Genomic DNA, 25,409 nt, shown 5'->3' on the forward strand with positions numbered 1-25,409 from the left:
GCATTGATACTGAAGGTAACAAAAAACGATTCTGCGACATTAATTTGAGAACGGGAGAAATGATAGTGACCGATCGGATAGACAGAGAGGTGATTTGTAAGGAAAGGCTTTCCTGTGCGCTTAATTGCGAATTTGTGCTAGAAAACCCTTTGGAATTGCATCGTGTTGTTTTACAAATCCAAGACATTAATGACAATATGCCAATATTTCCCAAAGATGTAATCAAGCTCGAAATAAGTGAGAATGCCGATAAAGGTGCTCGTTTTCGTGTCATTGAGGCTCGAGATGCTGATGTCGGCCACAATTCAGTACAAAACTATATATTAGAAAATAATTTAAATTTTGTTTTAGCGGTGAATTCAAAATCAGATGGAAGCAAGTATGTCGAGTTAGTGCTTGATAAAGAGTTAGATCGTGAGCAGCAGAAAGAGGTGACATTAATTCTCACTGCGGTAGACGGCGGGACTCCACCGAGATCAGGTACTGTAGCCATACACGTCACTGTGCTGGATGCTAATGATAATGCTCCAGTCTTTAGTCAGGCCGTCTATAAAGTCAGTCTGGCTGAAAATTCTCCTCTAGATACTGTAGTGGTGACAGTGAGCGCTACTGATGCTGACGAGGGACAAAATGGAGAAGTGATGTATGAGTTTGGGCATTTATCTGAATCTGCTAAAGAAACATTTTCATTGGATCATCAAACTGGACAAATTGTCGTGAAGGGGCGAATAGATTTTGAAGATGAATCAAGGTATGAAATTATTGTTGAGGCTAAGGACGGATATGGTCTCTCCTCAGACTCAAAAATCGTAATAGAAATTACTGACATAAATGACAATGCCCCAATTATTATAATTAAATCTCTTAATAGTCCTGTTCCTGAGAACGCGTTCCCCGGTACAGAGGTTGGCATCATTAATGTGCAGGACAGAGACTCTGAGAATAACGGGCAGGTGCACTGCTCCATTCAGCAAAACGTCCCATTTAAACTCGTACCTTCAATCAAGAAATACTATTCTCTGGTGACCACAGGTGAATTAGACCGCGAGTTGCTCTCTGATTATAATATTACAATTACTGCTACTGATGAGGGCTCTCCTCCTTTATCTTCCACTAAGAATATTCACCTGACTGTAGCTGACGTGAATGATAATCCACCTGTATTTCAGGAGCAGAGTTACAGAGCTCATGTCCAAGAAAATAACAAACCGGGCTCCTCTATTTGTTCAGTATCAGCTACAGACCCGGACTGGAGACAGAATGGCACTGTAGTTTATTCTCTGTTGTCCTCTGACGTCAATGGCGCACCGGTGTCCTCCTTTCTATCCATTAACGGAGACACCGGGGTCATTCATGCTGTGAGGTCGTTTGATTACGAACAGTTGAAAAGTTTTAAAGTGCTAGTATTAGCCAGAGACAACGGTTCTCCTCCTCTGAGCAGTAACGTGACCGTGAGCGTCTTCATAACGGATGAGAATGACAACTCCCCGCAGATATTATACCCCTCTCCGGAAGGAAACTCCTTCATGACCGAGATGGTACCCAAAGCTGCTCAGGCGCGCTCCCTGGTCTCCAAGGTGATTGCCGTGGACGCGGATTCTGGCCAGAACGCGTGGCTCTCGTATCACATTATTAAAGCGACAGATCCGGGACTTTTCATTATCGGTGTCCACAGCGGAGAGATCAGGACGCAGCGAGACATTTCTGAATCTGACAGCATGAAACAGAACCTCAATGTGTCCGTGAGAGATAACGGACAGTCCCCTCTATCAGCCACGTGCGCATTGTATTTACTTATATCAGATAACTTGGCTGAAGTTCCAGAACTGAAAGACATGTCTCGAGACGAGAGCAGCTCCAAACTGACGTTTTATTTGATCATCGCGCTGGTGTCCGTTTCCACTTTCTTCCTGACCTTCATCATCATCATCCTGGCCGTGAGGTTTTGTCGCAGGAGAAAGCCCAGACTGCTGTTTGATGGAGCTGTAGCCATTCCCAGCGCGTATCTCCCTCCAAATTACGCGGAGGTGGAGGGCGCGGGAACTCTTCGCAGCACTTACAATTATGACGCATACCTGACCACGGGCTCGCGCACTAGTGACTTCAAGTTCGTCAGATCTTATAATGAGGGCACGCTGACCGCTGACCTGACTCTGAAAAAGACTCAGTCCGCTGTGGATGATCTTGAAGGGCTTGATGCGGAAGTGAACGATTCGTTTCAGGTAGGACTAATACAATCTCTTTTTAAAATAATGTGTGTGTTAACAGATTAAATGTGTTCATGTACTAAATCGATTTTCATTGGCAAGAGACCCAATGAACCAATGAAGTTCTTGTAAAAATATCGTGACACATTTAAGAAATTGATTTTACACACAAACATTTTAAGTGGCAATTTGGAATCTGAGAGTACTTTGGTCTTTTTTATTATTTATTTTTAGATGTGTATGGTCATGTTTGAGCAATTATTACTTAATCTGTCTTTCACAAATTGTTGTTTGGTGATCTTGTATAGTAATCTAAATCTGTCTTCTGTTCACTAATAGTCCTTAGGGTCATCTTAACGTTTTGTCAAACATCCAGTTTTGTGTCTCTCTAGTTTCTGTTGTTTGTAATTATTTGATGTTTTGCGTTTCTCTCATCGACGCCTCAGTTATGTGAAGTTAACTAAGTGAATTCAATTCAGATACCAGTAATATTTTGGCCAGCAAAATCTTTTAAAACTCCTTTTCAGTCAGATTAGAAATGGCAGCGTATGTTTCTCCTGTTGCTGTCCATGGTGCTGCACTGGTATGTAGTGTTCTGTGGATTGTGGCTCCTACATAAGTAATTTAATCGATATCCTATTTCTTATTTTCGAAATGCTATGAATATTGAGATCATGTTTATGTGCCTCCGCAGGGAAATTGGTGAATCGAAATTGGTAGGATGATTGATGCTTGGCCTGTTTTTGTGATTGCTTTATTGCTTTGTGGTTTTACATTTTTAAGTTTGAATTCGATGCATTTGAATGGAATGGGAAAATACATGTTTATATTTCTTTTTAATGAAATAGACCATGGCGTATTGCAGCGCTTTCTCTGAGATATTAATGTTTTTGCATGCTCTGAAAAGTTACCTATTGTTACGGGTGTGGTGCGGAGCAAGGAGCGCACGACGAGGATATATAATATTCCTTCTTTTAATCAGGATTCCAGGAGCAGATACAAACAGGGGAGTGCACACACATCAATAATAGCAACAATAACCGACGGTGAGACTAACAAAGACAGGAACTTATAAAGGGGCAGATAATTGGGAAGGACAGGTGTACACAATGACTAATTAAACTGAACTAGGACACAGGGGAAAACAGAAAACCCGACATGGAACAGTCACAAAAAACCCAACATGTAACATATCGCCCCCTCCCGGCAAGGCGTGGCCTCACGCCGTAACGTAACAACTGAGGAGGGCGGGTGGGGGATCTGGAGGAGGGTGTGGAACCGGAGGGTGGCAGGGAATAAACATAAGAGAGTCCAAACAATAAGTCCATGGGGGAGTGGAGGGTGGGAGGAGCCAAGGGGGAGCCAGGAACAGGAGGAGCCAGATGACGACCCAGGCCACAGTCCAGATGGTGGCCCACGGGGGAGCCGACGGAGGGAGGAGCCATGGTGGAGGAGGGACCGCCGACTCCATGGGGCCGACCAACGGCGGCGGAGCAGGTGGTGGTGGAGCCCGAGGTGGAGACAGAGAGCCAAAGAGCCAGGGTGACGCCGAAGATCCGGAGGTCCAAGGCGGAGCAGATGTCTTCGGCGACCTCGGCGCAGGCGGAGATCCGGATGGCCGCGGCGGAGCCGGAGCGACAGAGGACATAGGTGGAGCAGGAGGGAAGGAGGAGCCCAACGGAGCCGGAGGGACGAAGGGACGGGGCGCAGCCCAAGGAGAGTAGTCCTGAGGTGCAGGTAGGGGGACGACTGACCAATGCGGAGCCGGAAGGACGAGGGAGCCCGGTGGAGCTGGTGGACAGACGGGATCCGGTGGAGCCGAGGGAGCTTGAAGGCATGGTGGAGCCGCAGGGTCGCCGGACTGAGGCGGAGTCTGGGTCTCGGAGGCTGAGGGCGGAGACGAGGGATCCTCCAGACTCGACGCCAACAGAGCTGGAGGTCGGCAGACCCGCGGCGAGCCCACGCCACAGATGGTGTGCTGAGGGTGAGCAGAGGGGCTGACGAACTCCAGTGATGAGGGTGTTGGAGTAGGAACCAGATCAATGAGAGGCGGTGGGAGAGGGAGGTCGGGTGGGATAATTCCCCAGAAATCCAATACAGGAGCTGGCTTCAGGATGATTGTGTCAGTGTGAAAGTTAATGAGGTTTCCCAGGTCCAGTTCATGCTCACCCTCAGCGGTGGCGCCGTGGGCGGGGCGTTCCATCGCCCCCGCGATCTCCACAGCTTTCTCCACCGTCGGATGCACTGCCGGCTCTCGCACCTGGTCAGACGTTTGGGGCTCGGGCTCCGGGACGATCGGCAGCTCTGTCGCTCCTGATGGCGATGGCTCAACGACCGCGGCAGGCTCTGGCTCTCCGTCTGCGGTGGGCTCGGGCAGCTCCGCGCTGCGGGGTGGTAGTGGACTGGGCGCTGGGTCCCGAGTGGGGCTGGTGTCATTCTCTGCGAGGTCCACGGTGAGTTGCAATTTGCAAGACACCAGCACCCACTCGATAAAGGCGGCAAGGCTCTCTCGAGGACCGTCCCCGGACAACTGCCTACGTGTGGTGATGTTAAGTCCAGCCTTGTAGAAGGTGCAGAGGCAGTAGTCCGGGAAGTGTGTCTTGTTGGCCAGACACAAAAAATCCTCGGTGTGGTCCTCGAGAGAGCGGTCCCCCTGCTCCAGCAGGATGACGAGGACAGCGGGATCCATAATAAAAAATAAAAAAACTTGACAAAAAACCGGAAACAAAACAGGGAAAAAACACGCCGCAATCTTACTGTTTTGGTCGGTTATTCTGTTACGGGTGTGGTGCGGAGCAAGGAGCGCACGACGAGGATATATAATATTCCTTCTTTTAATCAGGATTCCAGGAGCAGATACAAACAGGGGAGTGCACACACATCAATAATAGCAACAATAACCGACGGTGAGACTAACAAAGACAGGAACTTATAAAGGGGCAGATAATTGGGAAGGACAGGTGTACACAATGACTAATTAAACTGAACTAGGACACAGGGGAAAACAGAAAACCCGACATGGAACAGTCACAAAAAACCCAACATGTAACACCTATAGGGTGATTCGCCTTTTTAAATCATGACATTCTCGATAGTGAGAAGAAAAGTTATGTTGGAACCTATTTGTCGTTTATAGTTTTGTTTTATTGTATTTTTCCCAATTTAGTCCTGTGTAGCCCCTGTCCATTAATTCAACGTTTGTGCTTTTGAATTAAGTAGGAAAACAATTTGTGAATTATTCATGATAAGATCATTTCTCTTCCATGGCGCGCTTAAAGATTGACGGGCCTTGCTGTGCATTGTTGTTGAACTGTGTTGGATATTTGCGGTTTAGCAATAAGTACTTTTCTGTAAACATTCGTGGTGCATGGTATGCATCAACATGCAAATAATGTATTTTCTCCTGAGTCAATTTTTAAATCGTGTGAAATTTTCACTTGCACAGTTGCTTTCAAACATTTAATTTGTGTTAAGTTCGTGTATTTCAGTTTTTCCCTCAGATAATCAGCTCTTACTAATTACTTAAGCATAAAACAAATATTTGGTTAATTCTTAGAGCGTCTGGTTAGAGGTCTAAACACTGTGCAATAGCTAACTATAGTATGCAATGCTACAGAGGCTGTAGCGGATTTGAAACAGAGATTGAAAGAAGAGAAAGGATTGTACTAAAACAACACAAATTTACTCATATATTCTTCACACACACACACAAAGTAGGCTCTCTGTTCAATTGTGAAAACTGCCACAGGATTGCATAATATGTCTTGCAAACTGGATTTCGTGATTTTTAGATTTTAAGATGTCACACCAAGACTACAGTTGTTTGAACTCAAAGGTAGCCTTTTATGCATTTTAACTATTGTCTGTCATGTAGAATACATTTTTCGTGTCATGGGCAAACTGCGAGGTATACTTTAAATGTGAATTTTTAGCTTCTTCTCTTTTCATATCCTACAAGTATATTTTAAAATACAAGTATGCCATTTTATTTGCATCATAAGTTTTATACCCAAGTTTACATGTGAAAGGGGCATGAGAGTTTCTGCAGTTTCATAATTGAACTCTCAGTGTCGCTGTTTACCAGTGCAATCTTTGACGTTCATATTGTTTCTAGCCATCATGTTCATGATGTCATATTGAGAACTAACCTCTCAGCTCGCTGTAAATCGTCGACGGTGAGCGGTGCCTTCCTCTATTGTTCTCTTATATCGACCAAAAACTAAATTCAGTAATTTCATCTGGCTTTACATGCTAATAACTTACATACATTTTTGTTGATTTTCATATAGAGAGATCAGAACCTTACGCGTTGCTGCTGAGATGTTTGGGGTTTTGTTCTTCGTGCTGATGGTGCACATCGCTTATGGAGACGTGAGCTATTCTTTCCCGGAGGAGATGAAACGCGGATCTGTGATTGGAAATATAGCAAAGGATCTCGGGCTCGATGTAAAGAGTCTGTCAAGTCGTGATGCACGAATTGAAAATGAAGGTAACAGAAAACGGTACTGTGACATTAATCTGAATACCGGAGAACTGATTGTAGCGGAGAAAATCGACAGAGATGAGATTTGTGGGAAGAAAGCTTCATGTGTTATTAAACAGGAGCTAGTGCTAGAAAATCCATTGGAGCTTCATCGATTTATTCTTAATATTCAGGACATCAATGATAATTCACCACAGTTTAAACAAAATATAATACAATTCGAAATAACGGAGTCAGCAGACAAAGGATCCCGCTATTTATTAGATGAGGCCCACGACGCGGATATTGGAGTGAACTCAGTGCAGTCATATACATTAGAAAACAACGAACATTTTCTTCTTAGTGTTCTTACGGCGGTAAATGGAGGAAAATACGGAGAGCTAGTTCTTAATAAAGAGTTAGATCGCGAGAAGCAGAAAGAGCTAACATTAATTCTCTCTGCGGTAGACGGCGGGACTCCACCGAGATCAGGTACTGTAGCCATACACGTCACTGTGCTGGATGCTAATGATAATGCTCCAGTCTTTAGTCAGGCCGTCTATAAAGTCAGTCTGCCTGAAAATTCTCCTCTAGATACTGTAGTGGTGACAGTGAGTGCTACTGATGCTGACGAGGGACAAAACGGAGAGGTGACATATGAGTTTGGTCATTTATCAGAAAGTCTTTTGGAAATATTTGATCTCGATGCAGTGTCTGGTGAATTTAGATTAAGAGGTATGGTAGATTATGAGGATGAGAGTACAATTGAACTGCCGATTCAAGCTAAAGATAGCCAAGGTCTAGCAGGTCGATGCACTGTGTTAATACATGTTCTTGATGTCAATGATAACGCCCCTACCATAATAACTAAATCTGATAAAATATCCATTCCCGAGAACGCGTTCCCCGGTACAGAGGTTGGCATCATTAATGTGCAGGACAGAGACTCTGAGAATAACGGACAGGTGCGCTGCTCCATTCAGCAAAACGTCCCATTTAAACTCGTACCTTCAATCAAAAATTACTATTCTCTGGTGACCACAGGTGAATTAGACCGCGAGCTGCTCTCTGATTATAATATTACAATTACTGCTACTGATGAGGGCTCTCCTCCTTTATCTTCCACTAAGAATATTTACCTGACTGTAGCTGACGTGAATGATAATCCACCTGTATTTCAGGAGCAGAGTTACAGAGCTCATGTGCAAGAAAATAACAAACCGGGCTCCTCTATTTGTTCAGTATCAGCTACAGACCCGGACTGGAGACAGAATGGCACTGTAGTTTATTCTCTGTTGTCCTCTGATGTCAATGGCGCACCGGTGTCATCCTTTCTATCAATTAACGGAGACACCGGGGTCATTCATGCCGTGAGGTCGTTTGATTACGAACAGTTGAAAAGTTTCAAGGTGCTCGTGTTAGCCAGAGACAACGGTTCTCCTCCTCTGAGCAGTAACGTGACCGTGAGTGTCTTCATAACGGATGAGAATGACAACTCCCCTCAGATATTATACCCCTCTCCGGATGGAAACTCCTTCATGACCGAGATGGTACCCAAAGCTGCGCAGGCGCGCTCCCTTGTCTCCAAGGTGATCGCCGTGGACGCGGATTCTGGCCAGAACGCGTGGCTCTCGTATCACATTATTAAAGCGACAGATCCGGGGCTTTTCTCTATCGGTGTCCACAGCGGAGAGATCAGGACGCAGCGGGACATTTCTGAATCTGACAGCATGAAACAGAACCTCATTGTGTCCGTGAGAGATAACGGACAGCCCTCTCTCTCAGCCACGTGCGCATTGTATTTACTTATATCAGATAACTTGGCTGAAGTTCCGGAACTGAAAGACATGTCTCGAGACGAGAGCAGCTCCAAACTGACGTTTTATTTGATCATCGCGCTGGTGTCCGTTTCCACTTTCTTCCTGACCTTCATCATCATCATCCTGGCCGTGAGGTTTTGTCGCAGGAGAAAACCCAGACTGTTGTTTGATGGAGCTGTAGCCATTCCCAGCGCGTATCTCCCTCCAAATTACGCGGAGGTGGAGGGCGCGGGAACTCTCCGCAGCACTTACAATTATGACGCATACCTAACCACGGGCTCGCGCACTAGTGACTTCAAGTTCGTCAGATCTTATAATGAGGGCACACTGACTACTGACCTGACTCTGAAAAAGACTCAATCCGCTGTGGATGATCTTGAAGGACTCGATGCAGAAGTGAACGATTCGTTTCAGGTAGGACTAGTCTATATATACCATTTGGTTTTACAGATTGCTTTCTTTGACAACTTGCAGGCTCAGGATAAACTGATGTAACGTGATCCCACACAGAAAAAAAAAATCCATCTGGTTGTCTGTTCTGTGAAATCATTTTATAAAGTTCTTTAAATGTTTGCTTTATTTTAAACCCCCAGTTCACTGGCATAGTAAGGCATATTTCTATTACATGGTGATATACAGACCGTGTGTCTTGCTGTTGGCATTTTGTTCTAGGTCTGCATACTGTCGTGTTTTTTAATGAGCAGATGTTACAGAAATTGAGCTGGTTTCTCTTTTCACATCCTCAGAGAATGTTTAATTGTTCCAGGACCTATGATGAAGTAATTTTATGTTTAACTAGTGTTATATTCATGTTTTAACATTTAATGTCAGACCTGTACGAGTTTATGGATGAGCTATATATATATATATAGAAATTTAAGAAAATATTAAACTATTTTCAAATTGAAGTTGTCTTTTACACGTATTATGACATGGTTACATTGGTGGTCTTGTGATTTTGAAGGACTTGACGCAGACGTGAATGCTTCTTTTCGAGTAGAATTAACGGATCTTTTTCGTTGTTTTTTTCTTTCTCCTTTTTATGTTACAACCTTACGGATTAAATAAGTATCTTTATTTTAATACACTGAAACTTATTTTGAAAGCTAAGAAGTAGCTCGTTCTATTTATAATTTATCTTTAGATTTTTCTGGTCACGTTTGAGCAATATTAAGTAATGAATCCTGTTTCACGAGTTTGATTTTTTTCTTTCGTCGCTAAGGAAATCAAAATATATATTATGTAGAACTGACTGATCATATTTTCAAAATTTTCCAATTAGACAATTATATTTGTCTTGATAAATGCCAAATACAACGTCGTCTCTAGCCATTTTTATAGATTCGAAAATTTTAAAGAAATGTGGGATCGTAGATTCAGAAAGGAATCTCATATGTCTAGTTCTGTTATCTAACAGTTCTTTAAAACTCATTTTATTTTTTTGTGACATCAGTATGTCCCTCTACGTGGATTCTACAGTTTACAATTGAATCTGACACAAAACGCATGCTGTATTTAAAGAGTTTAGCGTCTTTCTCATCGCTGTCTTCTATATGTGAAATTGTCTTATAAAAGCAGTGTAGTATGTCAGCAATTTTTTGAACGCCCTTTTAGTCGGATTAGAAATATCATCCAGCAGGTTTTCCTGTTTCTGACCATGGTGCTGCACTGTCATTATTTATTTGTGCAATGCTGTAAATTTTGTGGTTGTGTTTATATAACCCACACATAATCCTGTCAGAGATATGAACATTATGCAGTTTCTTATTTTAACTCATAGTGTCGCTGTTTACCTGAAAAACAACGTGTGCCTTCATGCCACATCTCTCCACCCTGCTTGTGATGTCATACATAGGGCTTTCATCTCATCTCTTTACAGAAAATCGTCGACAGCAACTGATTGCCTGATGTGATCTATGTCTGTTATTCTAAATTAGATTTTTTTTATGCTTGTTTTCTTGTACTGGATTAAATTTCTGCTTAATGTCTAAATCATTCCAGAGGTTCTGTGTTACTGCTGAGATGTTTGGTCTTTTGTTCTTCGTGTTGATGGCGCACACCGCTTATGGAGACGTGAGCTATTCTTTTCTGGAGGAGATGAAACGCGGATCTGTGATTGGAAATATAGCAAAGGATCTCGGGCTCGATGTGAACAGACTGTCATCTCGTAAGGTTCGCATTCATACTGAAGGTAACAGAAAACGATACTGTGACATTAATCTGAATACTGGAGAACTGACCGTAGCGGAGAGAATCGACAGAGAGGAAATTTGTGGAAAGAAAGCATCATGTGTTATTAAACAAGAGCTCGTGCTGGAAAATCTTTTAGAGTTGCATCGCTTTATTCTCACTGTTGAGGACATAAATGATAATTCACCACAGTTCAAACAAAGTGTAATCAAATTTGAAATACAGGAGTCAGCGGTAAAAGGATCTCGTTATTTATTAGATGAGGCTCACGATGCCGATATTGGTATGAATTCAGTGCAATCATATACACTTCAAAACAATGAGCATTTTGTTCTTAATGTACTAACTCGTGCAAATGGAAGAAAATATGGCGAACTCGTGCTGAATAAAGAGTTAGATCGTGAGCAGCAGAAAGAGCTAACATTAATTCTGACTGCGGTAGACGGCGGGACTCCACCGAGATCAGGTACTGTAGCCATACACGTCACTGTGCTGGATGCTAATGATAATGCTCCAGTCTTTAGTCAGGACAGCTATAAAGTCAGTCTGCCTGAAAATTCTCCTCTAGATACTGTAGTGGTGACAGTGAGCGCTACTGATGCTGACGAGGGACAAAATGGAGAAGTGATGTATGAATTTGGTCATTTATCTGAGCGCCTTCTGGAAATATTTTCTATCGATTCAGTATCTGGTGTGATTAAACTAACAGGAGCGATTGATTATGAAGAGGAGAGTGCAATCGAACTTCCCATTCAGGCTAAAGATGGTCAAGGGTTAGCCAGTTATTCCACAATATTAATAGAGATTGTTGATGTCAATGATAACGCGCCTATAATAGTAATTAATTCCCTTAACAGCCCTGTTCCTGAGAATGCGTTACTCGGTACAGAGGTTGGCATCATTAATGTGCAGGACAGAGACTCTGAGAATAACGGACAGGTGCGCTGCTCCATTCAGCAAAACGTCCCGTTTAAACTCGTACCTTCAATCAAAAATTACTATTCTCTGGTGACCACAGGTGAATTAGACCGCGAGCTGCTCTCTGATTATAATATTACAATTACTGCTACTGATGAGGGCTCTCCGCCTTTATCTTCCACTAAGAATATTCACCTGACTGTAGCTGACGTGAATGATAATCCACCTGTATTTCAGGAGCAGAGTTACAGAGCTCATGTGCAAGAAAATAACAAACCGGGCTCCTCTATTTGTTCAGTATCAGCTACAGACCCGGACTGGAGACAGAATGGCACTGTAGTTTATTCTCTGTTGTCCTCTGATGTCAATGGCGCACCGGTGTCCTCCTTTCTATCAATTAACGGAGACACTGGGGTCATTCATGCCGTGAGGTCGTTTGATTACGAACAGTTGAAAAGTTTCAAAGTGCTCGTTTTAGCCAGAGACAACGGTTCCCCTCCTCTGAGCAGTAACGTGACCGTGAGTGTCTTCATAACGGATGAGAATGACAACTCCCCTCAGATATTATACCCCTCTCCGGAAGGAAACTCCTTCATGACCGAGATGGTACCCAAAGCTGCGCAGGCGCGCTCCCTGGTCTCCAAGGTGATCGCCGTGGACGCGGATTCTGGCCAGAACTCTTGGCTCTCGTATCACATTATTAAAGCGACAGATCCGGGACTTTTCACTATCGGTGTCCACAGCGGAGAGATCAGGACGCAGCGGGACATTTCCGAATCTGACAGCATGAAACAGAACCTCATTGTGTCCGTCAGAGATAACGGACAGCCTCCTCTCTCAGCCACGTGCGCATTGTATTTACTTATATCAGATAACTTGGCTGAAGTTCCAGAACTGAAAGACATGTCTCGAGACGAGAGCAGCTCCAAACTAACGTTTTATTTGATCATCGCGCTGGTGTCCGTTTCCACTTTCTTCCTGACCTTCATCATCATCATCCTGGCCGTGAGGTTTTGTCGCAGGAGAAAGCCCAGACTGTTGTTTGATGGAGCTGTAGCTATTCCCAGCGCGTATCTCCCTCCAAATTACGCAGAGGTGGAGGGCGCGGGAACTCTCCGCAGCACTTACAATTATGACGCATACCTGACCACGGGCTCGCGCACTAGTGACTTCAAGTTCGTCAGATCTTATAATGAGGGCACGCTGACCGCTGACCTGACTCTGAAAAAGACTCAGTCCGCTGTGGATGATCTTGAAGGGCTTGATGCGGAAGTGAACGAATCCTTTCAGGTAGGACTAACGAGGCCTTTCTTTAAAAAATATTTGTAGTATTTTGGTTTACAGATTTCTGTTTTGACAACATGCTTTCTAATGTTTTTTTTTTTTAAGTTTTTAAAGTTTATTGGATACCTCTTGTTGTCGCTTATCTGAAACATTTTTATAAACTTGGTTAATTTCGTATATCATTTTAAATCCCAGTTCACTGCAGTTTAGTAGAGAGGGAATATTTCTATTAGCTGTCCATGGTGCTGTACAGGCCGTTTGTGTTGCTGTTGACGTTTTGCTGAAGACCTACATAGTAAGAGTAAATGTTATAATTAATGCGTTTCTTTTTTCACATCCTCAGAGAATGTTTGGTTGTCCCATGCCCTAAGGTCATTTCATTTTCAACAAAGGTCTTTTGTTCATGTTTTGTAATTTAATGTCAGACTTATAAGAGTTTATGGATGATCTATATTCACAAAATTAATTTGTCTTTTACAGATAGATCCTTTATAAATTGGTTACATTTGTGGTCTTGTGATTTTTGGACTTGATGCCGATTGCCTACATGAGTGTTTCTTTTCAAGTCGAATTATCCGTTGCTGTATTTTTTAATCATTCTGTTCTTACAGATTAAACAAGCATCTATAATTTAATAGACTGGTTTCACTGACAACAGGCTCATAAAATGTCGAAGTTTATTTTTAAATCTGAGGAGTAGTTGTTCTATTCATAATTTATCTTTAGATTTTGCTGTTCATATTTGAGCAATTCTAAGGTTCCTGTTTCATGAGTCGTTGTTTATATTTGATATTTTTTCGTCGCTAGCTAAATAATCCTTTATAGAAATTATGTCATAAACTTATGATAAATTTAAATACAACTTTGTTACATCTTATAGTGAAGGTACGTTGACTGCAACCTCACCCTGGGAAAGACCCAGTCTGCCAAGGATGATCTTGAAGGAATTGATGCCGAAGTGAACGATTTCTTGGCCATTTTTATTTTTATTTATTTTTATTTTAGGATTCAAATGTTTAAAGCCTTTTGGTGATTCTTCTTCTTCATCGATTACTTAGTTATGCGAAATTGACTTATCAAAGCAGTTTCATATGTCAGAAACTTTTTAAACGTTCATTTAGTTTGATTATAAATGTCATAGAGCAGGTTTTCCTGTTGCTGTCTGTGTACTGTCAATTCACATTTAGTGTCTTTTTTTTCTGTGTTGTAGATCACGATCTCGCGATGTGCGTATGTATGCGCGAATATATGCATGTATTGATTTATTGATTGATTGAAATATGAATATTGTGTTCGTGTTTATCTTCTACTCATCAGGGAATGTTGCTGCCGGCTGTGGTATTGCTAAAGGATTTTAACTGTATAACCCACACATAATCCTGTCAGAGACATGAACATTATGCAGTTTCTTCATTTAACTCATAGTGTCGCTGTTTACCTGCAAAACAATGTGCGTCTTCAGTACACATCTCTCCACCCTGCTTGTAAAGTCATACATAGGGCTTTCATTCCATCTCTTTAAAGAAAATCGTCGACAGCGACTTAACTGCTTGATACGCCTATTATTCTAAATTGGGTTATATGCTTGTTTTCTTGTGCGTGGTAATTATTGGATTACTGGATTCAATCTCTGGTTAATATTTCAAGAATTCCAAAGGTTCTGTGTTACTGCTGAAATGTTTGGTCTTTTGTTCTTCGTGTTGATGGCGCACACCGCTTATGGAGACATGAGCTATTCTTTACCGGAGGAGATGAAACGCGGATTTGTGATTGGAAATATAGCAAAGGATCTCGGGCTCGACGTGAACAGACTGTCATCTCGAAAAGCGCGGATTGATACGGAAGGTAACAGAAAACGATACTGTGACATTAATCTGAATACTGGAGAACTGACCGTAGCGGAGAGAATCGACAGAGATGAGATTTGCGGGAAGAAAGCTTCGTGCGTTATTAAAAATGAGTTTGTACTGGAAAATCCTTTAGAGTTGCATCACTTCATTCTCAATATTGCAGACATAAATGACAATTCACCTCAGTTCAAAGAAAGTGTTATTAAATTCGAAATACGGGAATCAGCTGACAAAGGTTCACCATACTTATTAGAAGAGGCTTATAATGCGGATATTGGTCGGAATTCAGTGCAGTCATATACACTTCAAAACAATGAACACTTTCTTCTTAATGTACTAACCAGGGCAAATGGAAGAAAATATGGCGAGCTCGTGCTGAATAAAGAGTTAGATCGTGAGCAGCAGAAAGAGCTAACATTAATTCTCACTGCGGTAGACGGCGGGACTCCACCGAGATCAGGTACTGTAGCCATACACGTCACTGTGCTGGATGCTAATGATAATGCTCCAGTCTTTAGTCAGGCCGTCTATAAAGTCAGTCTGGCTGAAAATTCTCCTCTAGATACTGTAGTGGTGACAGTGAGCGCTACTGATGCTGACGAGGGACAAAACGGAGAAGTGACATATGCGTTAGGTCATTTACCTCAAAAGGTCCAGCAATTATTTTTCATCGATTTAGTATCTGGCGAGATTAAATTAACCGGGTTGATTGATCATGAGATAGAGAGTACATTTGAACTTCCCATTCAAGCTAAAGATGGTCAAGGGTTAGCCAGTTACTCAACCGTATTAATAGATGTTATTGATGTCAATGATAACGCCCCTATAATAATAGTAAAATCTTTGAATAGCCCGATTCCTGAGAACGCGTTCCCCGGTACGGAGGTTGGCATCATTAATGTGCAGGACAGAGACTCTGAGAATAACGGACAGGTGCGCTGCTCCATTAAGCAAAACGTCCCATTTAAACTCGTACCTTCAATCAAAAATTACTATTCTCTGGTGACCACAGGTGAATTAGACCGCGAGCTGCTCTCTGATTATAATATTACAATTACTGCTACTGATGAGGGCTCTCCGCCTTTATCTTCCACTAAGAATATTCACCTGACTGTAGCTGACGTGAATGATAATCCACCTGTATTTCAGGAGCAGAGTTACAGAGCTCATGTGCAAGAAAATAACAAACCGGGCTCCTCTATTTGTTCAGTATCAGCTACAGACCCGGACTGGAGACAGAATGGCACTGTAGTTTATTCTCTATTGTCCTCTGATGTCAATGGCGCACCGGTGTCCTCCTTTCTATCCATTAACGGAGACACCGGGGTCATTCATGCCGTGAGGTCGTTTGATTACGAACAGCTGAAAAGTTTCGAAGTGCTCGTGTTAGCCAGAGACAACGGTTCTCCTCCTCTGAGCAGTAACGTGACCGTGAGTGTCTTCATAACGGATGAGAATGACAACTCCCCTCAGATATTATACCCCTCTCCGGAAGGAAACTCCTTCATGACCGAGATGGTACCCAAAGCTGCGCAGGCGCGCTCCCTGGTCTCCAAGGTGATCGCCGTGGACGCGGATTCTGGCCAGAACGCGTGGCTCTCGTATCACATTATTAAAGCGACTGATCCGGGACTTTTCTCTATCGGTGTCCACAGCGGAGAGATCAGGACGCAGCGAGACGTTTCTGAATCTGACAGCATGAAACAGAACCTCATTGTGTCTGTGAGAGATAACGGACAGCCCTCTCTCTCAGCCACGTGCGCATTGTATTTACTTATATCAGATAACTTGGCTGAAGTTCCAGAACTGAAAGACATGTCTCGAGACGAGAGCAGCTCCAAACTGACGTTTTATTTGATCATCGCGCTGGTGTCCGTTTCCACTTTCTTCTTGACCTTCATCATCATCATCCTGGCCGTGAGGTTTTGTCGCAGGAGAAAGCCCAGACTGTTGTTTGATGGAGCTGTAGCCATTCCCAGCGCGTATCTCCCTCCAAATTACGCGGAGGTGGAGGGCGCGGGAACTCTCCGCAGCACTTACAATTATGACGCATACCTGACCACGGGCTCGCGCACTAGTGACTTCAAGTTCGTCAGATCTTATAATGAGGGCACGCTGACTGCTGACCTGACTCTGAAAAAGACTCAGTCCACTGTGGATGATCTTGAAGGGCTTGATGCGGAAATTAACGATTCTTTTCAGGTACGACTGTTTTATTAGTACATTTTAAAAAGTATAATAATATGTGTTAACAGATTAAATGTGTTTATGTACTAAATCGACTTTTATTGACAAGATACTCTGTTTTTTGTAAAAAATGTTGTGACTGGTTTATTTTAGACATAAATATTTTTGAGAGCCAATATGTAATTTGAAAGTACTTTGGTCTTTCTAATTTATTTTTAGATGTGTATGGTCATTTTGGCGCTATCATGGCAGCATAGGTTTTTCCTGTTGCTGTCCATGGTGCTGCACTGGTATGTTCTGTGGATTGTTGCTCCTGCATAAGTAATGTAATCTCTGTTCTATTTCTTATTTTCGAAATGCTATGAATATTGAGATCATGTTTATGTTCCTCTGCAGGGAAATTGATGATCGAAATTGGTAGGATCGATGATTGGCTTGTTTTTGTGATGGTTTCTTGTTCTATGGCTTTAGATTTTAAATATGAATTCAACATATTTTGTATGGAAAGGGGAAAATACATAGAAAATACATATTTATAGTATCACTTTCTTGTTAATGAAATGGACAATGGTATTTCAGCGCTTTATCGGTGGCATTAGTGAATATTTTAATCTCTGAAAAGTTGCATAGAAAGATTCCCCTTTTTTAATTACAGGAAATTCTAGATACTGAGAAGAAAAGTCGGGATCCATTTGTCATTTTTGGCTTTCTTTTATTGTATTTTTATCAATTTAGTCCCATAACCCCTGTCTTTTCATTAATAGTTTGAGCTTTTTATTTTAATTCAGTAAGAAAACAATTTGTGAAATATTTATAATTGAGATCATCTCTCTTCCATATATATATATATATATACTGTATATATAGTTGATTCTTAGAGCGTCTGGTTGAGGGTCTAAACACTGTGCAATAGCTAAATATTTCATGCAACAGAGGCTGGAGCAGATTTGAACCGGATATTGAAGGAAGGGAGAGGATTGTACTCAAACAACACAGGTTTACTCATATATTCTTCACAATCAATAAAAATGCATGCTTTCAGTTTATCTGTGAAAACTGCCACAGGATCGAATATGTTTTGTAAGCTGGATTTTGCGATTTAGATTCTAAGATGTCTTACCATAACTATTGGTTGTACTCATCAAGGTAGGCCTGGATGCATTTAAACTTATTATCTGTCATGTAAGATAAATTCATGTTTTTTGTTGCTGTTTTTGTACCTTGGGCAGATTATGAAGTATCTTGTAAATGTGTATTTCTAGCTTCTTCCCTTTTTACATCCTACAAGTATGTTTGAAACTACAAGTATGCCATTGTATATGCATCCTAAGTGTTATATCTAAGTTTTGCATGTCAGAGGCATGAGTTTATGCAGTTGCATAACTGAACTCTTAGTGTCGCTGTTCACCAGTGCAACCGTTGACCATCGTATTACTGTTTCTCCCCACCCTGTTCATGATGTCACATTCAGGATTGGCATCTCAGCTCGATGTACAAATCGTCGACGGTGAGCGGTGCCTTGCTCTGTTGTCCTCTTTTACCGACCACGAATCAGACTTAGTCATTTCAGCTGTCTTTTACATGTAACTTTTGATTTAATATTTGTTCATTTCCGTACAGAGAGATCACAATCTTACGCGTTGCTGCTGAGATGTTTGGTCTTTTGTTCTTCGGGCTGATGGCGCACACCGCTTATGGAGACGTGAGCTATTCTTTTCCGGAGGAGATGAAACGCGGATCTTTGATTGGAAATATAGCAAAGGATCTCGGACTCGACGTGAATAGACTGCCGTCTCGTAAAGCTCGAATTGATGCTGAAGGTAACAAAAAACGATATTGCGACATTAATTTGAGAACGGGGGAATTAGTAGTGGCTGATCGAATAGACAGAGAGGTGATTTGTAAGGAAAGGCTTTCCTGTGCGCTTAATTTCGAATTCGTATTAGAAAATCCTTTAGAATTGCATCGTGTTGTTTTACAAATCCAAGACATTAATGATAATACTCCACTATTTCCCAAAGATGTAATCAAGCTCGAAATAAGTGAAAATGCTGTTAAAGGTGCTCATTTCCGTGTCATTGAAGCTCGTGATGCTGATGTCGGTCACAATTCAGTGCAAAATTATAAATTAGAGAGAAATTTACATTTTGTTTTAGCAATAAATTCAAAGACAGATGGTAGTAAGTACGTCGAGTTGGTGCTTGATAAAGAGTTAGATCGTGAGCAGCAAAAAGATATTAGATTAATTCTCACTGCGGTAGACGGCGGGACTCCACCGAGATCAGGTACTGTAGCCATACACGTCACTGTGCTGGATGCTAATGATAATGCTCCAGTCTTTAGTCAGGACAGCTATAAAGTCAGTCTGCCTGAAAATTCTCCTCTAGATACTGTAGTGGTGACAGTGAGCGCTACTGATGCTGACGAGGGACAAAATGGAGAAGTGACATATGAGTTTGGTCATTTGTCTGAATCTGCAAAAGAAACATTTTCATTGGATCCTCAGACTGGACAAATTGTCGTGAAGGGGCCAACAGATTTTGAAGAGGAATCAGGATATGAAATTATTGTTGAGGCTAAGGACGGATATGGTCTTTCCTCAGACACAAAAATCGTAATAGAAATTACAGACATAAATGACAATGCCCCTATTCTTGAAATTAAATCTCTGAATAGTCCCTTGCCCGAGAATGCGTTACCCGGTACAGAGGTTGGCATCATTAATGTGCAGGACAGAGACTCTGGGAATAACGGACAGGTGCGCTGCTCCATTCAGCAAAACGTCCCATTTAAACTCGTGCCTTCAATCAAAAATTACTATTCTCTGGTGACCACAGGTGAATTAGACCGCGAGCTGCTCTCTGATTATAATATTACAATTACTGCTACTGATGAGGGCTCTCCGCCTTTATCTTCCACTAAGAATATTCACCTGACTGTAGCTGACGTGAATGATAATCCACCTGTATTTCAGGAGCAGAGTTACAGAGCTCATGTGCAAGAAAATAACAAACCGGGCTCCTCTATTTGTTCAGTATCAGCTACAGACCCGGACTGGAGACAGAATGGCACTGTAGTTTATTCTCTGTTGTCCTCTGATGTCAATGGCGCACCGGTGTCCTCCTTTCTATCCGTTAACGGAGACACCGGGGTCATTCATGCCGTGAGGTCGTTTGATTACGAACAGTTGAAAAGTTTCAAAGTGCTCGTGTTAGCCAGAGACAACGGTTCTCCTCCTCTGAGCAGTAACGTGACCGTGAGTGTCTTCATAACGGATGAGAATGACAACTCCCCTCAAATATTATACCCCTCTCCGGAGGGAAACTCCTTCATGACCGAGATGGTACCCAAAGCTGCGCAGGCGAGCTCCCTGGTCTCCAAGGTGATCGCAGTGGACGCGGATTCTGGGCAGAACGCGTGGCTCTCGTATCACATTATTAAAGCTACAGATCCGGTACTTTTCACTATCGGTGTCCACAGCGGAGAGATCAGGACGCAGCGGGACATTTCTGAATCTGACATAATGAAACAGAACCTCATTGTGTCTGTGAGAGATAACGGACAGCCCTCTCTCTCAGCCACGTGCGCATTGTATTTACTTATATCAGATAATTTGGCTGAAGTTCCAGAACTGAAAGACATGTCTCGAGACGAGAGCAGCTCCAAACTGACGTTTTATTTGATCATCGCGCTGGTGTCCGTTTCCACTTTCTTCTTGACCTTCATCATCATCATCCTGGCCGTGAGGTTTTGTCGCAGGAGAAAGCCCAGACTGCTGTTTGATGGAGCTGTAGCCATTCCCAGCGCGTATTTGCCTCCAAATTACGCGGAGGTGGAGGGCGCGGGAACTCTCCGCAGCACTTACAATTATGACGCATACCTGACCACGGGCTCGCGCACTAGTGACTTCAAGTTCGTCAGATCTTATAATGAGGGCACACTGACCGCTGACCTGACTCTGAAAAAGACTCAGTCCGCTGTGGATGATCTTGAAGGGCTTGATGCAGAAGTGAACAATTCCTTTCAGGTAGGACTGACGAAGTATTTCTTTAAAAAACTTTTTTAATATTTTGGGTTTGCAAATACTTTTATTGGAAACATACTTTCTAATGGTTTTAGAAATGCTAACTTTCTTGCATCCATCTCGTTGCCTGGTCTGTGAAACAATTTTATAAATTAATTTAATTTAGTATTTCTTTTTAAATCCCGCAGTTCACTAGAGTTCAGTAGAAAGGACATATTTATATTAGGTGTCCATGGTGCTGTACAGGCCGTGTGTGTTGCTGTTGACGTTTTGCTCGTATACTATATGTAGGAGTTTATACAGGCGTGTTTTTATGAGTAGATGTTACACTGAGCTGGTTTCTCTTTTCAGAGAATGTTTGATTGTTCCAGAACCTTTGATATTTGGAAGCAATTTCATTGTTTAACAAAAGGGTTATATTCAGGTTTTAACATTTATTGTCAGACCTATAATGGGCAAGATATTCAGAAATTTAAGTTGTGTTTTACATGTTACTTTTTATGAAATGGTTACATTTGTGCATCTTGTGATTTTTTTAAGGACTTGGTGCTGACATGGGTACTTCTTTGCGATTTTAATGTTAATTTTCTTACTTTCCTTTTTAATGTTCTAACCTTACAAATTAAATTAGTGTGTTTAATTTAATGGACTGCCTTCACTGGCAACAGGCTCTTAAATATTTAAAAAAAAATTTAAAGTGGAGTTTTAAATAAATATAACAAGGCTAAGAAGTAGCTTGTTAAATTTATATTTTCTATTTCGATTGTTATGGTTTGGTCATGTTTGAGCAATTTAAAGTCATAAATCTTGTTTCACGAGTTATTTTTTTTTCGTTGCTAGTTAAGGAATCCTTAATATAAATTATGCTGAAGTGACTGCCCCTTCTTTCTATTTACAAATTGTCAATGAGGCAATCATATCTGCTTTGATAAATGCCAAATACAGTGTCGTCTCTAGCTATTTGTAAGATTCTAAACGTTTAAAGCTGTTTGGTGATCTTTTAAAGAAAGGAATCTGATATGTCTCGTTCTGTTGTCTAATAGTTCTTTCAAACTCATTTTATTTTTGTGACATCGGTATGAAACGGAATCTGAGACAGAACGCTGCTGATCTTTCTCATCGGTGTCATCTTTATGTGAAATTGGCTTATAAAAGTAGTTTCGCATGTCAGCAACTTTTTAAATGCTCTTTTAGTCGATTAGAACTGCCGCAAAGCAAGTTTTCCAGCCTCTGTCCATGGTGCTGCACTGTCATTCTTTTTTTTTTTTATATACAATAAATATTGTGGTCGTGTTTATCTCTCACTCATCAGTTAATGCTGCTGCCGGCTATTGTTTAGCTAAATTATTTTAACTGTTTAACCCACACATAGCCTTGTCAGAAATATGAACATTGAGCAATTTCTTCTTTTAACTCATGGTGTCGCTGTTCACCGGAAAAACGATGTGTGTCTTCAGTACACATCTCTCCACCCTGCTTGTGATGTCATACATAGGGCTTTCAGCTACTCATTTTATAGAAAATCGTTGACGACGACTTACTGCCTGATATAATCTACGTCTATTATTCTAAATTGGATTTTATGCATGTTTTCTTGTACATAGCAATTGGTACGGGATTCAATTTCTGCCTGATGTCTGAAGAATGTCAAAGGTTCTGTGTTACTGCTGAGATGTTTGGTCTTTTGTTCTTCGTGCTGATGGCGCACACCGCTTATGGAGACGTGAGCTATTCTTTTCTGGAGGAGATGAAACGCGGATCTGTGATTGGAAATATAGCAAAGGATCTCGGGCTCGATGTGAACAGACTGTCAGCTCGTAAAGCTCGAATTGAAACTGAAGGTAACAGAAAACGATACTGTGACATTAATCTGAATACTGGAGAACTGACCGTAGCGGAGAGAATCGACAGAGAGGAAATTTGCGGGGACAGGCTTTCGTGTGTTTTAAAATTTGAGTTCATGCTAGAAGATCCATTAGAGCTGCATCGTGTTTCAGTTCAAATTCAGGATATTAACGACAATTCGCCTGTTTTCTCAAAAGATTTGTTCACATTTGAAATTAGGGAGTCTGCTGATAGAGGTACACGCTATCGTTTGAATGCGGCACATGATGCTGATATGGGACCGAATACAATTCAGAGATACAGTCTACAGAAGAATGACAATTTTCAGTTGAGTATAAATTCAAATGTAGACGGAGAAAAAAAATTGGAATTCGTGCTAGAGAAAGAATTGGATCGTGAGCAACAGAAAGAACTAACATTAATTCTGACTGCGGTAGACGGCGGGACTCCACCGAGATCAGGTACTGTAGCCATACACGTCACTGTGCTGGATGCTAATGATAATGCTCCAGTCTTTAGTCAGGACAGCTATAAAGTCAGTCTGCCTGAAAATTCTCCTCTAGATACTGTAGTGGTGACAGTGAGCGCTACTGATGCTGACGAGGGACAAAACGGAGAAGTGACATATGAGTTCAGTCGTATCTCTGATAGAGCTAGAAAGCTGTTCACGTTGGATTCAAATACAGGTGCCATTCGAGTTACAGGTTCACTTGATTTCGAGGAAGATGCCATTTATGAAATACTAGTTGAAGGGAAAGATGGATTTGGTTTATCTAGTGATGTTAAAGTTGTAATAGAACTTTCAGATGTTAATGACAATGCTCCTGAGATACGAGTGAAATCTTTGCGTAGCCCCGTTCCTGAGAACGCGTTACCCGGTACAGAGGTTGGCATCATTAATGTGCAGGACAGCGACTCTGAGAATAACGGACAGGTGCGCTGCTCCATTCAGCAAAACGTCCCGTTTAAACTCGTACCTGCAATCAAAAATTACTATTCTCTGGTGACCACAAGTGAATTAGACCGCGAGCTGCTCTCTGATTATAATATTACAATTACTGCTACTGATGAGGGCTCTCCGCCTTTATCTTCCACTAAGAATATTCACCTGACTGTAGCTGACGTGAATGATAATCCACCTGTATTTCAGGAGCAGAATTACAGAGCTCATGTCCAAGAAAATAACAAACCGGGCTCCTCTATTTGTTCAGTATCAGCTACAGACCCGGACTGGAGACAGAATGGCACTGTAGTTTATTCTCTGCTGTCCTCTGATGTCAATGGCGCACCGGTGTCCTCCTTTCTATCCATTAATGGAGACACCGGGGTCATTCACTCCGTGAAGTCGTTTGATTACGAACAGTTGAAAAGTTTTAAAGTGCTCGTGTTAGCCAGAGACAACGGTTCTCCTCCTCTGAGCAGTAACGTGACCGTGAGTGTCTTCATAACGGATGAGAATGACAACTCCCCTCAGATATTATACCCCTCTCCGGAAGGAAACTCCTTCATGACCGAGATGGTACCCAAAGCTGCGCAGGCGCGCTCCCTGGTCTCCAAGGTGATCGCCGTGGACGCGGATTCTGGCCAGAACGCGTGGCTCTCGTATCACATTATTAAAGCTACAGATCCGGGACTTTTCACTATCGGTGTCCACAGCGGAGAGATCAGGACGCAGCGGGACATTTCTGAATCTGACAGCATGAAACAGAACCTCATTGTGTCTGTGAGAGATAACGGACAGCCCTCTCTCTCAGCCACGTGCGCATTGTATTTACTTATATCAGATAATTTGGCTGAAGTTCCAGAACTGAAAGACATGTCTCGAGACGAGAGCACCTCCAAACTGACGTTTTATTTGATAATCGCGCTGGTGTCCGTGTCCACTTTCTTCCTGACCTTCATCATCATCATCCTGGCCGTGAGGTTTTGTCGCAGGAGAAAGCCCAGACTGTTGTTTGATGGAGCTGTAGCCATTCCCAGCGCGTATCTCCCTCCAAATTACGCGGAGGTGGAGGGCGCGGGAACTCTCCGCAGCACTTACAATTATGACGCATACCTGACCACGGGCTCGCGCACTAGTGACTTCAAGTTCGTCAGATCTTATAATGAGGGCACACTGACCGCTGACCTGACTCTGAAAAAGACTCAGTCCGCTGTGGATGATCTTGAAGGGCTTGATGCGGAAATGGGCGATTCATTTCAGGTAGGACTCTTTTGTACATAAACAAAAATGATTGGCCTTGGTTTACAATTTAGATTTTTATTCATGTTGTAAGTTGTCTGCTTGTATTGAAAAAAGGCTCCATTCTTAAAACTGTCACGTGACCACTTTACGCAAAATCACATGCCAAATACATGAAGAAACACATGAAACTTGTATCACACATTTCGCATGTGATTTTAACTTGTAATTGCACGCGAAGTTCATGTAGTTCCTCTGTAAGGGCGTATTTGAGGGTCAGTCTGAGTTTTGAAAGGTAGTTACCTTTTTTATATAAGTAATTTTGCTTATTTTCTCTGCTTATTTTCAGTCATGTGGCATGCTATTAGGGATGTATGATTGTTTATTGCTTTGCGATTCTGTTATCGCTGTGTTGCATTTGTGATTTAGCACATAAAGAG

The 25,409-nt window shown here is 42.1% G+C and overlaps 3 protein-coding genes across 3 annotated transcripts in view; all 3 read left to right on the forward strand.

The window, feature by feature from the left end:
* Positions 1 to 25,409, forward strand: part of LOC306852915 (protocadherin Fat 4-like) — a gene marked incomplete at its 3' end in the record, with an annotated part of 273,486 nt that overhangs the window by 218,052 nt on the left and 30,025 nt on the right. The gene's annotated exons all lie outside the window — the stretch shown is intronic.
* On the forward strand, positions 14,585 to 21,148 carry LOC306852882 (protocadherin beta-16-like; the record flags this gene model as incomplete). Its single annotated transcript, XM_079390002.1, has 3 exons — positions 14,585 to 15,062; positions 19,075 to 20,945; positions 21,131 to 21,148. 3 exons carry the CDS (start codon positions 14,585 to 14,587, stop codon positions 21,146 to 21,148), a joined length of 2,367 nt encoding a protein of 788 aa, XP_079246128.1.
* LOC306852884 (protocadherin beta-16-like) lies at positions 22,615 to 25,011 on the forward strand (the record flags this gene model as incomplete). Its single annotated transcript, XM_079390005.1, has 1 exon — positions 22,615 to 25,011. One exon carries the CDS (start codon positions 22,615 to 22,617, stop codon positions 25,009 to 25,011), a length of 2,397 nt encoding a protein of 798 aa, XP_079246131.1.

This window comes from Barbus barbus (genome assembly GCF_936440315.1).
Source record: "Barbus barbus genome assembly, chromosome: 33".
NCBI classification, from domain to species: Eukaryota; Metazoa; Chordata; class Actinopteri; order Cypriniformes; family Cyprinidae; genus Barbus; species Barbus barbus.